Below are 15392 nucleotides of genomic sequence, written 5' to 3' on the forward strand. Positions count from 1 at the left end.
AGAAGATCAGGAAAAAAAGATTAACGGTTTAATTACTAAGGAAGAAATTGTTACAGCTATTAAACAATTGAAATTGGGCAAAGCGCCGGGTACGGATGGGTTGACATCTATTTATTATAAAGCTTTAGTAGAAGAGATGATCCAACCGTTGTGTGAACTGTTTAATAATTTATTACAGGGGTTAGAGATCCCTCCATCCTGGCGTAATGCATTTATATCATTGATTCCAAAAGATAGTCAAGATCTTACTTTGCCTAAAAATTATAGGCCTATATCTCTTTTAAATGTGGATTATAAAATTTTTGCAAAAATTTTAGCTAACAGGCTTATGGGGATCTTGCAGCAGTTTATACATAGGGATCAATCGGGTTTTATAACTGGAAGGTATATGAAGAATAACGTTAGACAAATTATTAATTTATTAGAGTATTTAGAAAAGAATAACCAAGTCTCTGCAGGCTTGATATTTTTGGATGCTGAAAAAGCCTTTGATCAAGTGAATTGGCAGTTTATGCTGTGTTTAATCAAGGAGATGAATTTTGGACAAAATATATTACAAGTATTATCCAATATATATCAAAAACAGACTGCTCAAATTATTGTAAATGGGGGTTTGTCAGAGGCTTTTGTAATAGAAAAAGGAACAAGACAGGGATGCCCGTTGTCTCCGTTATTGTTTGTTTTAACATTGGAAATTTTGTTGATTAAAATTCGGGAGTCTCAAGAAATAAAAGGAATAGAAATTAATAAAAAAGAATATAAATTAAGAGCCTTTGCAGATGACTTGGTTGTTACTTTGTCTCAACCTGTTTCTTCGGTGGTGAAATTATTACAATTGATTCAACAATATGGACGTGTTTCTGGCTTTAAAATTAATAATAATAAGACCAAAATATTAGCTAAAAACATGACTAATGGTGATAAACAGGCTCTAGTTAACTTAACAGACTTTGAAATTGTTGATAAGGTAAAATATTTGGGGGTTACATTATCTGCTTCTAATGTAAAATTGTATAAAAATAATTATGAAAAGCTGTGGATGGAGGTACAGAAGGATTTAAAAAACTGGAATAATTTACAGTTATCCCTTATGGGCAGAATTGCAGTTATTAAAATGAATGTCCTGCCAAAGTTTATTTTTTTGTTCCAAATGTTACCTATCTTAAAGAACGAACGTAATTTAGATGAATGGCAAAAAGGTATTAATAAATTTGTTTGGGCAGGGAAAAAACCAAGGGTGAAACTTAAAATAATGCAAGATTTTCGTGAGAGAGGTGGACTCAAGGTACCAAATATGAAATTGTATTATGATGCTGTAGTATTGACATTGATTAGCGATTGGGTGAATTTAACAAATACAGAAATACTTCATTTGGAAGGCTGGGACCTATTTTTTGGATGGCATGCCTATTTAATATTTAATAAAAAAGTGGATTGGGTTTTTAAGTCTCATATTATAAGAAACTCTTTGCTAAGAGTGTGGAGAAAGTATTATAAAAGTGACTTCAAAATACCATTATGGGCTATACCTCGGCATGCCATAGAAGGTATAAGGAAAGGGGTAAATATGGACAAGGTCTCTTACGTACAGTTACTAAGATGGGATGGCCAAGACTGGCAGTTAAAATCTTTGGAAGAATTAACACATGAAAACTTAACTTATTCATGGTTCCAATATAGACAAATAGTGGATAGATGGAAGATGGATTGTAAAATGGGCTGGCTTAGAGAAGATGGAATTTTTTTAAAACAAGTAAGAGATCAAAGGCCAACCCATATTAAGAGAGTTTATGGGGTTTTAGTGGAATTAGATTCAGAACTTGAACTAGTTAAAGATTGTATGATTAAATGGGCACAGAATATTGGTGAAACGATTTCAATGGATACTTGGGAACTTATTTGGATAAGAAATGTTAAATTCACACAAGCGCAAAATTTAAGAGAGAATTTTTATAAGATGTTTTATAGATGGCACCTTGACCCAAAGAAAATGTCCATTATGTACCCTAATCTACAGCCGAAATGCTGGAGATGTGGATATTTGGATGCTACCTATTACCATATTTGGTGGACGTGTAAGCATATAAAAGCTTTTTGGATTAAGATATGGTGGAATATTCAAAGAATTTTTAAAAGAAGGGTAAAATTTACTCCGCAATTATTTTTACTAGGTATTGTTATTGACTGTGATGCTAAGGAGGTTATATTGATGTTAAATTTGATTACAGCCGCTAGGTTGTTAATAGGACAATATTGGAAGAAGGAATCTTTGCCTACTTTACAAGAATGGTTTCATAAAGTTTCGTATTTGGCAGAAATGGCAAAGATTTCGGCTTTCTTAAAGGAGCAATCTCAAGAAAAATTTTTTGCGGTATGGGAAAAATGGATAAATTTTATACAACATAATTTGGATATGGAAAAATATTATTTAGCCTTTTTATAATTTGTAATGATTGTTTTTTCTTTCTTTCTTTCTTCTTTTTCTTTTTTATATATATACATTTTTAATGTATTATTATTCATATATTTTTTTTTTTTATATATATATATGCTTTATTTTTCGTCTACTTTCTTCTTTCTTCTTTCTCTCTCTCTCTTCTCTTTTTATTTTTTATTTTTTTTCTTTTTTAGTATATATTATTCATTTTAAAGTTTATGTTATGTATATTATTTCTATATATATTATTACTGTGATTTTTATTATTATTATTAATTATTTTATAAAATGCAAATGTTATTTTTAAAATATTTGTTAAATAATCCTATATTCAGTTCTGGGAAGTCGGGGGGGGGTGGGGTGGTTGGGGAGGGGGGGGTGGATTTTTATTTGTAAAACTTTTGAAAAATTTCAATAAAAAAAAAAAAAAAAAAAAATTATGATAGAGAGAATTTGGGGCAGAAATGTTCACAGCTTCCTATCACCTCTCAATCTGAAATTAAGTAATATAAATCTAGTATTTCTAGAGCTACACTGAAAAATCAAGGTCAGCAAAATATTAAGATTGTTCTATAGCTCTTCCTATCTAGTAGTGGTCCTCAAGAGTTTTGCAGCCCAAATTATGCAGTCCTAATAAATCAGTGCTGGGCTATTTTTCACTAAATCTCTTTGAACAAATGGACTATTCTCCAGGCTCTACACATCTCTTTATTCTTTCCTAGCTGGCCCATATTTTCAATTTTCACATTCATATTATGGACCTGAGTTACGATTTCCTTTAGGCAACCAGATAGCATGCAAGATGAGAATTTGTGTATCATATCCCTTGCTTGCTTTCTTCCAGATGACATTTACAGTAGGCATATTATCTAGAATATTCTGCTAAAATGGGGAGCCATTATAAATTATAATTTTTCATATAGCAAATATGTCAGAGATGGAAGGTATTCAAAACTGCACCTGGGTTTTTGACTGCCAACTAAAATACGGCATGAATCCAGCAAAGAACCATGGGCGAATTTCCAAATCCTTTGATGTACACTTATTGCCAGATGAACAGCACAGATGTTTATTTTTTTTATTGTGGTTGTTGTTTTCTTACCACTTCTTTTTAAGTGCTATAATTTGAACTGCACATTTTGTATGGATGGTTGTTTTTAAGAAATATTTTAGTTAAATTCAGTTTTATGATGCTTGTTCCTTTTGCATTATGTACTTGTATTATTTTTTAAAAACTGATTTTATGAGAATGTTTTTATTTAAAATGCTTTCTAAAACATTTTTGAAATTTATTCCATTATATAAGTAAAATATCATGTGAAGAAAGTATTGTATAGTTTTATGAGCTCTTAGCACGGCTAATAAGTAATACATCCATTTTAGTTTTGGCAAGATAACTGGATTCCATGCCAATATACTTTTCTTACCAATGTAAGTCGGAACGATAAAAGCAGCACTTTTCCCAAAATGTGGTTTGGATACTGTGTTATATTTCAGATAAAGTCCTGTCTACGTAATTATAAGCTTTCGAAATCTGATAAACTTTCACTGAATTAACTTTAGTGTCTCAAACAATTTGGGGTAGGGGGCAGAGATGTAAAATATTGATTGGAAATGAAATACATGTTCTAAGCACTATTGTTTAGCAGAAATAATGTCTTTCAGAAGCATTTCTGACCTCTGTACATCAATTTCATTGCATTTATGAGAAGTGAAAAACTCATCACTGCAAACCAAGAATTGGAGAATTTCTGCCAAAAAGAAGGGCATGCTGTTTCCTGAATATTCTTTATAAATACTTAACTAGATTAAATCCCCATAGGAGATGAATCTAATCTTTCTTATGAGGTGTCACACCAATGATATCTCTTGATAGAAATTGTGTAATTCTACTTCTTGCATGTCATCTGGAACAAACTATGAATTTACCAATTCCAGAGGCATTGAGGGTGATGGACATTTCTGTGATTCTCACATTTTTGCTCCCCTGATTCCATCTCAGTGCTTTTCTAGTAAATTGAGTATGCAAAATAACACCGAAGCCAGTTTTAAAATACAAACAGCTGTTTAACACATAGCTAAAACTGAGCAGCAGTGTTGTTTCTGAGGCACATCAGCTCAAATTAAAAATAATGTCCTGGTTTTAAAAAACAGCAAAAACATATAAGAACTCAGTAAACAGAATTATAATTTGCATGAAAGACAGATAAAAGCAACATGTCTACACCAAAGTCAACATTATTATGAATGATGTTTTGTTTGTTATTATAGATCACATAAGATAGAGTACTCTTCTTGGTAGGCAAAGACAAAAAATATATACTTATTTTGGACTTATAAAGTGATGATGGGAAAGGAGTAAACTGTAAATAACATCGGCTTCAAATTAATCATGAATGTTAATGTCTATTAAACAAGGCCATATATGTGCAAATAATCAACCTAGAAAATTTTCAGTTTCTCTACAGAACATTTTTAGAAGAACTTTTATTTCAACTCTTACTCTAACGTACTTATCATCATACATATGTTTACATTTACCTTTCCTGATTTGAATATATCTTTGACATAAGTTTCATTATTGCTGATTCGCAGCATGAGCATTAATGTATTTTAAATAAAATATGAATTTTCCAGGCCACAAAACATTGTTTCCTTATGCTGAATAATAATGTTGGTGTCTCATTCTTCTTGTAATAACTTGGGTGCTTGTTTCCTTTAATGCTTGCCTTTTGGGTCATAATTTTGCTCTGCATGCTTAATATGTAAGATAGCAGGATTTCTGTGAAAAGGTCATTAACTCAGTGAAGCCTTTTTATTTTCCTTGACTGAAAACCCCACAATAATACTCAGCAAATATAACTACAGCAATAATTGATTACGGTAGGGTCTCAGGTTTCTATGCAATTACAGGAAAAAGGCATAAAAGGTCAGCTGTAGGGTATAAATCCTTTATCAGTCAATCATGATATTTGAGAGAAAGTGTATGGCTAGGTAGGGTGTTTATAGTGTGTGGTTAAAAAAAAAAAAAGTCCAGATGGTGCCCCCAACAATGTGATTGAAGCTGTGTTTGGTTTTTATGTGTATCACACATACAACAAAAAATACAGGTAGATTTTTGATCACACTATTGTATCTGCCATTTTTAATTTTGAGATTATAATCTATGGACACTCCTGTTGTTGGGCTTGCAGGAAAGCTGAGTCTCCAATCTGTCTTCTATCTTCTTTTATGGCAGCTTAAGCAACGGATACTCCTTCCCAACATAAATAAGAGAGAGCAAAGTGCTGTTCATGCATTGTTCATGCAGGTTGGAATCATAATCTCCATAGGGAAAACATTACACAGGATCTGTTGCAGACCAAGCTGGAAGACACTGTTCTCCTTAAGGACCAATACAGGATAGTTTTTCTGGGTTTAAATTTAATTAAATTTAATGTATTAGATGTGTTATGGCCACCCACTCCAGAAGAATCTGAGTGGCTTACAAAAAAAATTAAAACAGTTTAAACCCACATAAATAGGCAGTGCAGACTAAAACAGCTGCAACCATAAATAATATAAAACTACAAAAGATATCCCACTGATACATTACAATCACAGTTAAACCCAAGCCTGGGAACAGAGAGCATTGCTTCTGTTCTATTTTTATATTTCAATCCCAAACCAACTGTATGAAAATGGCTAGAAACTGTCACAGAGCCCTTTTTATCTCATGAAGTATCATTATGGACACTAAATGAGGATAAACTGTTCCTACTAATGGAAAAGAAAATGGAAGAATAGAAAGAGAGTGTAGTCCCCTGAAATTCCAAACAACTTCACTAAGTTAATGGATGGATCTTTGAAGGACAGCTTCAGGTTTCAATGTGGTTCCTTAGTTGTAGCTCAATTGGGTTGAAGATTTCCCTCTTTCTTTTGGATCAGCAGCTAGAGAGAGGACTTTCTATCATGTTTTGGGTCAGATAATATTTCCTTTTTACCCAAAGAGGAAATTCTCTCTCAGATAAATTAGTTTTGCTTAACTGTTCTAAATCAACTGTCTTGATTTAGAACTCTTTCATTTAAATGCACAGATTGCTCATGATTTTAATTTGGTCATGTATGTGTTTGCTTTCCTTTGTACTTTTATGATTAATTCACTGGTCTTTTAACAGCGTTAAAGTTGTGTTCTTTTATTGCTGATCTTTGGGTAAGTTTTCATATGGATTGAACAAAAATATGTGAGGAATCAGTGGATGTGTATTTCTACCTTATGGGGTCAAATTGCGTAGAAGGCCACTTGAGTTTGTTAGATTCCAATGAAATTTCATAATCTATACATCACATCCATGATCCATGAGAAAGCTTGCTTTGATTATAGCTACCAATTTTTTCTTCCTCCTTTGATTGAATGATAGTGAATGCTCAAGACAATGAAGACCATGTTCCTCTCCACTTCTGCTCTCGATTTGGACATCAGGATATTGTCAGGTTCTTGCTCCAAAGTAATTTTGAAGTCCAATCCCATGTGGTTAACATTTATGGGGACACACCACTACATTTGTGAGTAACAAACCATCTGTAGCTTTTTTTCCCCTTTAGTGTGCACTAATTTCCACTTTTCTTTACTAAAACAGTATCTTGATATTTTTCTCTCTCTCTCTAGGGCTTGCTACAATGGAAAATTTGAAGTTGTAAAGGAGTTAATCCAACTTTCAGGAACAGAAAGTCTCACTAAGGAAAATATATTTAGTGAAACTGCCTTTCATAGGTATTCTGTTTTTTGTTTGATTCCCCCCCCCCCCCGCCACTTTCTCCAGGTCAAAAAAATTACTGAATCATTCTGTCTGAGATATTTGATTGGTTACTCAAAATGTTATTGAAAAGGTTGGGTAAACCCAATTTTATCTCCTTTTCCTGGGATACTCACCAGGTCTCATTCCCAAGCTTTCATTTCTGCAGTCTTATTTACTGCATCCATGCTGCAAAATGAATCTGCTACAAAACACATTTGATCAGTGTCATATTTGTAGCAGGTATCATTAGTGAGGAAAAATTCTAGGTGGCCAAAGCTGTAAAGCAATGAAATAACACAAAGACAACACCCAGAACTTCAAGACAAAAACCAGAAGTAATTTTTGCAAACCAGATGAAAAGCAACAGGATTTAACAATATTAGAATTGCATCCACAATATATGCAGATGCTCTGAAAATATTTGTATTTTTTTAAAACTTTATATGATTACCTTTTTTTAGAATTTACTGGTCTGTATTGAAATGCAATAGAAAACTATGGGTAAAACTATGCAAAAATCAGAAGTTAGTTTTTTCTTCAGAAAATTGTTTATTTCGGTCAATTTTTTTGTATACATGGCTCAACAGAGGCATTTGGGAGTAAGGATTCATTTCTTTAATGTAAATGTATATTTCTTATATATTTATATTCCTTATACATTACTGACTAAATATTCTCAATAGCTGATTTGATTTTGTTTTTTTTAAAAAATTATTCTAATTCATTCAGTGCATGTACCTATGGCAAGAACATAGAACTGGTGAAGTTTCTTCTTGATCAGAATGTAATGAGTCTCAATCATCAGGGCAGAGATGGACATACAGGTAAATTACTAAGAATCAGTTTTTGTTATGTCTGTGCAAAAACTAAGGAAAGAAAATGTATATCATCTAAAACAATGATTAGAAGAACTATTCTGTGCTAGACCAGCCAATAATTATGCCAGAAAATTAACATTCACAGAAGTATAAATGCAAAAGCTATGCAACTGTCTCTGAACAATAGATGCATACATTCCCTGACACGCAGTGATGCTGAAGTCTAATCCAGGCTTAAATCAATCTTCTCCAGGAGAGTAGACTAGGCTGGAAAGTTAAAAAGACACTGTGGTAGTAGCACCTATCTACATAATGAACTGAAATCAAGCTCAGCTAAAACAAGCCTATTCTTCTTTCTTATACCCTTTAAATCCATTTTATTATTCTGTAGCCCTTTATATTGTTATGAAAATCTTTCTTATAACAATGCTTTTTTCTCCTCCTCCTTCTCCTCTTCCAGGGTTACATTCTGCTTGCTATCATGGCCATATCCGCCTTGTCCAATTTTTACTGGACAATGGAGCTGATATGAATCTAGTAGCCTCTGATTCCAGCAGGTCCAGCGGTGAGAAAGATGAGCAAACCTGTTTGATGTGGGCCTATGAAAAAGGTAGTATTATTTGGGTACTCTTCTTTGTGCATTAAAAAGATGGCATTACAAATTAGAAAAGCAGAACAACTTAGGAATCTTTTGAAAAGAGCTGTCCATATGCATCTGCTTCTGACATTAAGAGAATGCACAACACCAAGTATTAGATTTATGCTCTCAGAAATGCTAACCCAGTAGCCAATTCCACACCAATTCAATCTTGACCTTTCTCAACACCTATAAAATAAAAATCCAAAAATCCATAATTGTATGCCTGAGTTCAGAAAAGGTACTATCTATCTGTAAAATATAGACAAGGCTTTTTAAGTCTTTTTTTTCTCTATTATCGCTGAACAAGGTTTCACAGATAGCATTACAGTACAGTTATCTATGAAGTTCATTACGAAGTCAAGGACTACTATTGATTTTATGTGGAAAGAAACTTCGGTTCTATTGCAAAGGACAGAAGCAGACACCTCTTTTAAAGACAGAGCTATCCTTGATTTCCTGCAGAAATCCTGCAAAAAAAGCTGCATATTACAGATTTTGCAAGTCTTGTCTGATAACACCTCATTTCTACTTCTCTTTTTCCTCCAAACTCATCTAAAAAATTGTCGAGTTCTGGAAGCTGTTTCCTTCATACTTATCCATCGCTGAGCCAAAATATATTTTGACATGAAAATGTGCCCAAATTCACATAAGCGACTATTCAGTTTGAAACCATCAACAACCATTCTTGAGTGTGACATTTTTAGAGGTTATAAATCTGAGATTGTAATCTCATGTCATTTGGAGTGAATTCTAGGTTGCTTATAAATGCAGTTCAGTCCATGATTATTTAGCTTCATATTACATTAGAAATAACCTTTTTATGATTTTTGCTATGAACTGCCAGTTCTTTATCACTTGACTATTTTACATATTCTCTGAGCAAGATTTCAGTCAGGTTAAACAAAATTATAATATTTAAAACATTTAAAATATAATATTTTTTGGGGGAAAAAAACAGTACTTTTTTTAAAAAAAAATCTTATAAAGAAGACATCCTAAAACAGGGGTGTCAAACTGCCGGCCCTTGGGCCAGACATGACACGATGAAACCGCACCCACTACATTGCTGGCAATAGGGAAAAAGCTCCAATATGTTGCGTGATGTCACGTGACACCGCGAGTTTGACATGTATGTCCTAAAAGAATGTAATGCCTTATAATATGAGAAGAGATTAAAGCTGGTTTTGAATGGGGGCACAAGTGTGTGTTTGTGTATGCATGTGTGTTTTCTCTCAGAGTTATAGGAAATCCTTGACTTATGACCACAATTGAGATTTCTGATGCTAAATGAGACATTTTTTAAGTGAATTTTGCCCCATTTTACGATCTTTCTTACCACAGTTGTTAAGTGAATCACTGCAGTTGTTAAGTTGGTAACACGGCTGTTAAGTGAATCTGGCTTCCCCATTGACTATGCTTGTTAGAAGGTGGCAAAACCTCACCCAGGGACACTGCAACCGTCATAAGTCAGTTGCCAAGCGTCTGAATTTTGATCACATGATCATGGAGAAGATGCAATGGTCATGTGAAAAACCGTCATAACTCACTTTTTTCAATGCTGTTGTAATTTTGAACGGTCACTAAATGAACTAAATGTAAGTCAAGGACCAGCTGTATGTGACTATGAATGAATTATATTACTGCAATGATATCTGTAATGTAACCAAGAATACAAGATGTTTTATGGTGCCTTTAAATTCTAAGATAACATTTTATTCAACAGCAATACTGTTTGATAGTTCATGATGTACTTTTGAACTGCCTTCTCAGATTCTTTGTTGGCAATGTGGTACTTCTGTCTTGTTCTTGTTTGCTTCTAATGGCAATTGCTATTTTTCAGGACACGATGCTATTGTCACCCTTTTGAAACATTACAAAAGACCCCAGGATGAATCTCCTTGTAATGAATACTCTCTACCTGGAGGAGGTGTGGTGTTGTTAAACTGTTCACTTTGCATGGCTAAAAATAACCTTAATAGCTGCTTTGTTTCCTTCCCCTTCCCCCAAAAAACCTAGATAGCTATGAGGCCAGTCTATGTGAACAGCCTCAAAACAGTGCAGCAAGAATTAATAGCATAAGCAGCCATCATTGCTGACTGCAGAACCTAATCAGTTTCTTAGGGGCCAGATGGAATAATAAGGTAGGAGAGAAGGATGCGATCAGGCCCTTAGCAGGAGACTATTTTAATACACCGGGAGAACAAGCAAGACAATGAGAAAGAGAGGAAAGGCTAGAGAAATATAAGATTAGAGCAAGGGAGAAGAGGAAATCCAGGGGCTTTACAGATGGCTGTAGTCTGAGGGGATAAGAGAAACTCAGGAAATGAGAGCCTAAGTGAATAAAACAGAATTGCCAATAGTTCATAAGGTAAGGAAATTATAGGAAAAACTAAGAAAACACCCTATAAAGGATGTAAAAAAAAATATACCAGAGTCAGGTACACTATGTAAGATTTGACTTCCCTCCTACAATGACTACACAGAAAATGAGCAATTATAGACTTAGGGTTTATCCACGCTTTAAATAAGCAAAGAAAGATTGCATTATGCCCTTATAGTAATTGTAGGTAAACTGTCAATTATATGTAGCAGAGGTTAGTCATTGATCGAGTACAGTGGTTCTCAACCTGTGGGTCGGGACCCCATTTGGAGTCGAACGACCATGTCACGGAGGTCGCCAAACAATGCAGTCTGCCATTTTTTCTCCTTTTCCTTAGCTGTGCTACTCCCTTTTATTCTATTGGCTTTTGAAAGCCAATAGGAATTGTCCAGGCTGTCTCTGCCCTGATGAGCCCGCCAAAAGTCCCATTCTGCAAATGGTGCTGCACCAGTTGAATAGTCCTTGACTTACGACCGGTTGAGTAGTCCTCAACTTACTACCGGTTGGGGGTCGCAGCATTAAAAATGTTGAGAACCACTGATCTAGTAGGTCTCACCATGTCCCATTGACATTATATATCATAGTCTATATAAAACAGACAACTTGAGTAACTTTAAATCAAGGTTAACTGTAAGAAAACCATTTTTTCATTCCAAAAGGGAATTCATTTTGTGACTGATTTTTTTTTTCTGTTATGCATTTCAAAATTCAAGGATATTGCATGTAATGACTGCTGGCTTCAGCCTATTATTTGAAGTTTGTTTAACAGCAACCAATGATAAATATATCATAAACAATGATATGATTTATTGATTGATTATATACCCTCGTCAATTTCAGCTCCTAACGACTACATAGATAGACTTCCTCCAGTGTTCCAATATCTCAGGGGCTGCCACAAAGAAGAGGGAGTCAAGCTATTTTCCAAAGTGCCTGAAGGCAAGACAAGAAGCAACAGGTAGAAACTAACCAAAGAGAGAAGCAATCTAGAACTAAGGAGAAACTTCCTGACAGTTAGAACAATTAACCAGTGGAACAACCTGCCTCCATAAGCGATGAATGCTCCAACACTGGAAATTTTTAAGAAGAAACTGGACAGCCATTTGTCTGAAACTGTATAGGGTTTCCTGCCTGAGCAGGGGGTTGGACTTGATGACTTCTAAGGTCCCTTCCAACTTTACTACTACTATTACTACTACTACTACTACTACTACTACTACTACTACTATTATTATTATTATTATTATTATTATTATTATTATATCTCCAACTTGTTCTTTCAAGTCTTTCAACTCATTGCCACTGTAACCGAGTTCATCCACTTGGCATCTGATCATATTCTTCTTCTCTTCTACCTTTCCCAGCATTAGAGCCTTTCAAATGTCCTACATTGGACATTTTATACAAAGACCCAGCTCTCTGGGTCTTTGTATAAAATGTCCAATGTAGGATAATTTGAGCCTGATCATGTGTGCCTCAAGTGAGAACTCTAGGCTGATTTGTTCAATGATCCATTGGTTTGTTTCTTGGCTGTCTGTGGTATTCTCAGGAGCCTTTCCAAGACCAAAGTTAAAAGGCTCTAATATTCTTAGAATATTAGAATAGAAATATTCTTCCTATCCTATCCTGCTTCTTTAAACTCCAACCTTCATTTCATAGTGTTCAATGGAATTCAGTGGCCTGCACAAAAAACAGGAATCCCAGAACATCTCATTGTCCTCATAGTAAATTTATATAGAGGTCAGGAAGCCATAGTATAGACAGAATTTCTGCAGTTTGTTCTGACATTCCAGTTTGCTTTCTTATCTTTCTTAATTTTTGGCAATCTCTTTTCACATTCATCCTTAGCAACTTGTTTAAGTTCATTCCACAATCCCTCTGTTTCTCTATCAATAAAGTTTAGAACTTCAAAGAAATCCCTGATGTTCTCTTTGAAATGGATGGATATATGTTCAAGATCATATTGTGGAACTTGACTGGTTGTATTTTTCTTCTTTAGCTTAACTAAGAGATTTCACATGAGCAGTTCATGGTCTGTTCCACAGTCAATACCTGCCCATGTCTTTGATGTTGTAATTGAACTCCTCCAGCTCCTTTTAGTACTAATATAGCCAATGTGATTTCTATACACTCTATGTGCTGATGTCCAGGTATAAAGGTGTCATTTTGGTTGTTTGAAGATAATGTTACTATTAAGAGATATTGGAGTGGCTGAAATTGATTAGTCAATTGCCTGCTCCATTTTGGATTCCTAAGCCATGCAATCCAGCTACATTTTACTCTTTCATGTTTCTAGCACTGGCATTCTAGTTTCCCATCACAAGCAGTGTAAGAGTGACTAGAATTCAGATGTAGACATTTTTCTTTGGTTTCAAATATCTATTTTTTTATTATTTCTTTCTGACCAAGCAGATTTCTGCACACACAGTATGAAGAAATTTAGTGGTTTCAGCTATATGAGAGACTTATCAAATTTCAGCACAAAGTATCAGCCAGGAAACCTTTGCTTAAAGCAAATTAATTTCCATTATACCAAGCTCAAATTATAAACTTTACTAAGAAAATATCTAATGCAGGAGCAATACCGAATCCATTCTTAATTCTGAAGTAATCAGTAGATTATTCTAAAATTGATTTTAACAGAGCCAGTTGTAGTATAGGGAAAATTAGCCAGTGAATGTCCTTCACAGACTCTGAATCTATTAGATAGATAATCCTGTCTTGTAAATAATGATTATAAGCAAGAAGTGTGGTTTATAAAATCCTACTTTAAATGAATGATTAATGAGACTCACCCACGTGGTCCATCATGTCTGGGAACAACCTTCATTACTAAATAATAACAGAATAATAAGAGTTAGAAGGGACCTTGGAGATCTTCTAATCCAACTCACTGTTCAGGCAGGAAGTTCTATACCATTTCAGACGAATGGTTGTCCAATGTCTTCTTAAAAACTTCCAGTTTTGGAGCATCCACAACTTCTGGAGACAAGTGGTTCCACTCATCAATTGTTCTACCTCACAGGAAATTTCTCCTTAGTTCTAGGCTGCTTCTTTTCTTGATTAGTTTCCATCCATTACTTCTTGTCCTGCCTTCAGATGCTTTGGAGAATAGCTTGACTCCCTCTTCTTTATGGCAACACCTGAGATATTGGAATACTGCTATCCTGTCAGATTTTTTTGCTGTAATGTCAGGTCCTTTCTTGTAAATCAGTTAATGAAAAAGCACCCAGTAAAATTACTATTTTTCCTCTCATTCGAGAGTGATTGTAACCTTGAAATCTCTCAAATTAGTGGGATGACATGAGATTTTCTTCTGCAGTAATCAGAGTGAGGGAGCTGTTTAGGGCCTTTTCTGCCACTGATACTGTCTAGGTCACAGTGTTTCTGCCACTGATACTGTCTAGGTCACAGTGTTTCTCAACCTTGGCAACTTTACAATGTGTGGACTTCAACTTCCACATTGTATTTTCCAACTAGCGTTGCCAGCTGGAGAATTTTGGGAGTTGAAGTCCACACATCGTAAAGTTGCTAAGGTTGAGAAACACTGGCACTCTAGAAGGTTTCCTTTCGCCGGTATAATTAATACATCAAGTAATTCAAGCAGATAGATTGAAATGCCTTTCTTCTTCAAACTACACATGAGTTTTTCTTGGGATCATCTGTACTTTTGATTACAATTAATATAAACGTACAATACTGTCAACTTTTTTTCAGTACCATACCTGTTTGTTGTATAAAATGGCTAAAACCAGCCCTTTGAATCTTGTTAATAGGTCATCTGTATTATCTAAATCTCATTAACACCCAGTCTTTATCATCTAAAATGTAAATTAGGGTTCATTTGGCGAATCTCAAAATATTTCTATGTAATATCAACATGAACATAGCACTAAAAATTTGTTTTAGTAAAACACTCTAAATCTTTGGGTTGCATATATCATTTGATTTTTTTGACTGACATCATGTCTTTTCAAAGCATGAGTAAATAATTACTGTATGGTTTAATTTGTTAAAGTAAAATTATGTAAATATTATATATGTTTTGTAAACACTTGTAACTTTTACTTTCTTTTTTAAATTTCAGACGGATCATATGTGTCAGTTCCTTCTCCTCTAGGGAAGATTAAAAGTATGACCAAAGGTATTTTGATTACTAAGAATTTTATTTTTAATATCTTACCAAAAATACTTCTATTGTAGGTAGGGTAAATTTTTGAGAAGCTGGCTTATTAATCTTTATAGCTTTTTTCATACTGAAGTTTTATTAAGGCTACAAGATTTGTCTTCTCAACATATCCACAGGCACATTTAAATCAGTGAAAGAATTACTGAGCAT

At 34.2% G+C, this 15392-nt stretch overlaps 1 protein-coding gene across 7 annotated transcripts in view; it reads left to right on the forward strand.

Moving 5' to 3' along the window:
• Positions 1-15392, forward strand: part of TNNI3K (TNNI3 interacting kinase) — a 186555-nt gene that overhangs the window by 51847 nt on the left and 119316 nt on the right. For all 7 annotated transcript variants that reach the window (XR_005554728.1, XR_005554727.1, XM_039327206.1 and 4 more), the window contains 6 exons: positions 6838-6982; positions 7086-7190; positions 7945-8039; positions 8494-8643; positions 10514-10600; positions 15141-15197. Coding sequence is in view for 5 of the 7 variants with exons in the window: in XM_039327206.1 (XP_039183140.1) it covers positions 6838-6982; positions 7086-7190; positions 7945-8039; positions 8494-8643; positions 10514-10600; positions 15141-15197 (639 nt within the window). In the remaining 2 variants the exon portion in view is untranslated. The remainder of the gene's footprint in view (positions 1-6837; positions 6983-7085; positions 7191-7944; positions 8040-8493; positions 8644-10513; positions 10601-15140; positions 15198-15392) is intronic.

The sequence above is a fragment of the Crotalus tigris genome, unplaced genomic scaffold (genome assembly GCF_016545835.1).
Source record: "Crotalus tigris isolate CLP2741 ecotype Arizona unplaced genomic scaffold, ASM1654583v1 scf7180000024358.1859470, whole genome shotgun sequence".
Taxonomy (NCBI): Eukaryota; Metazoa; Chordata; class Lepidosauria; order Squamata; family Viperidae; genus Crotalus; species Crotalus tigris.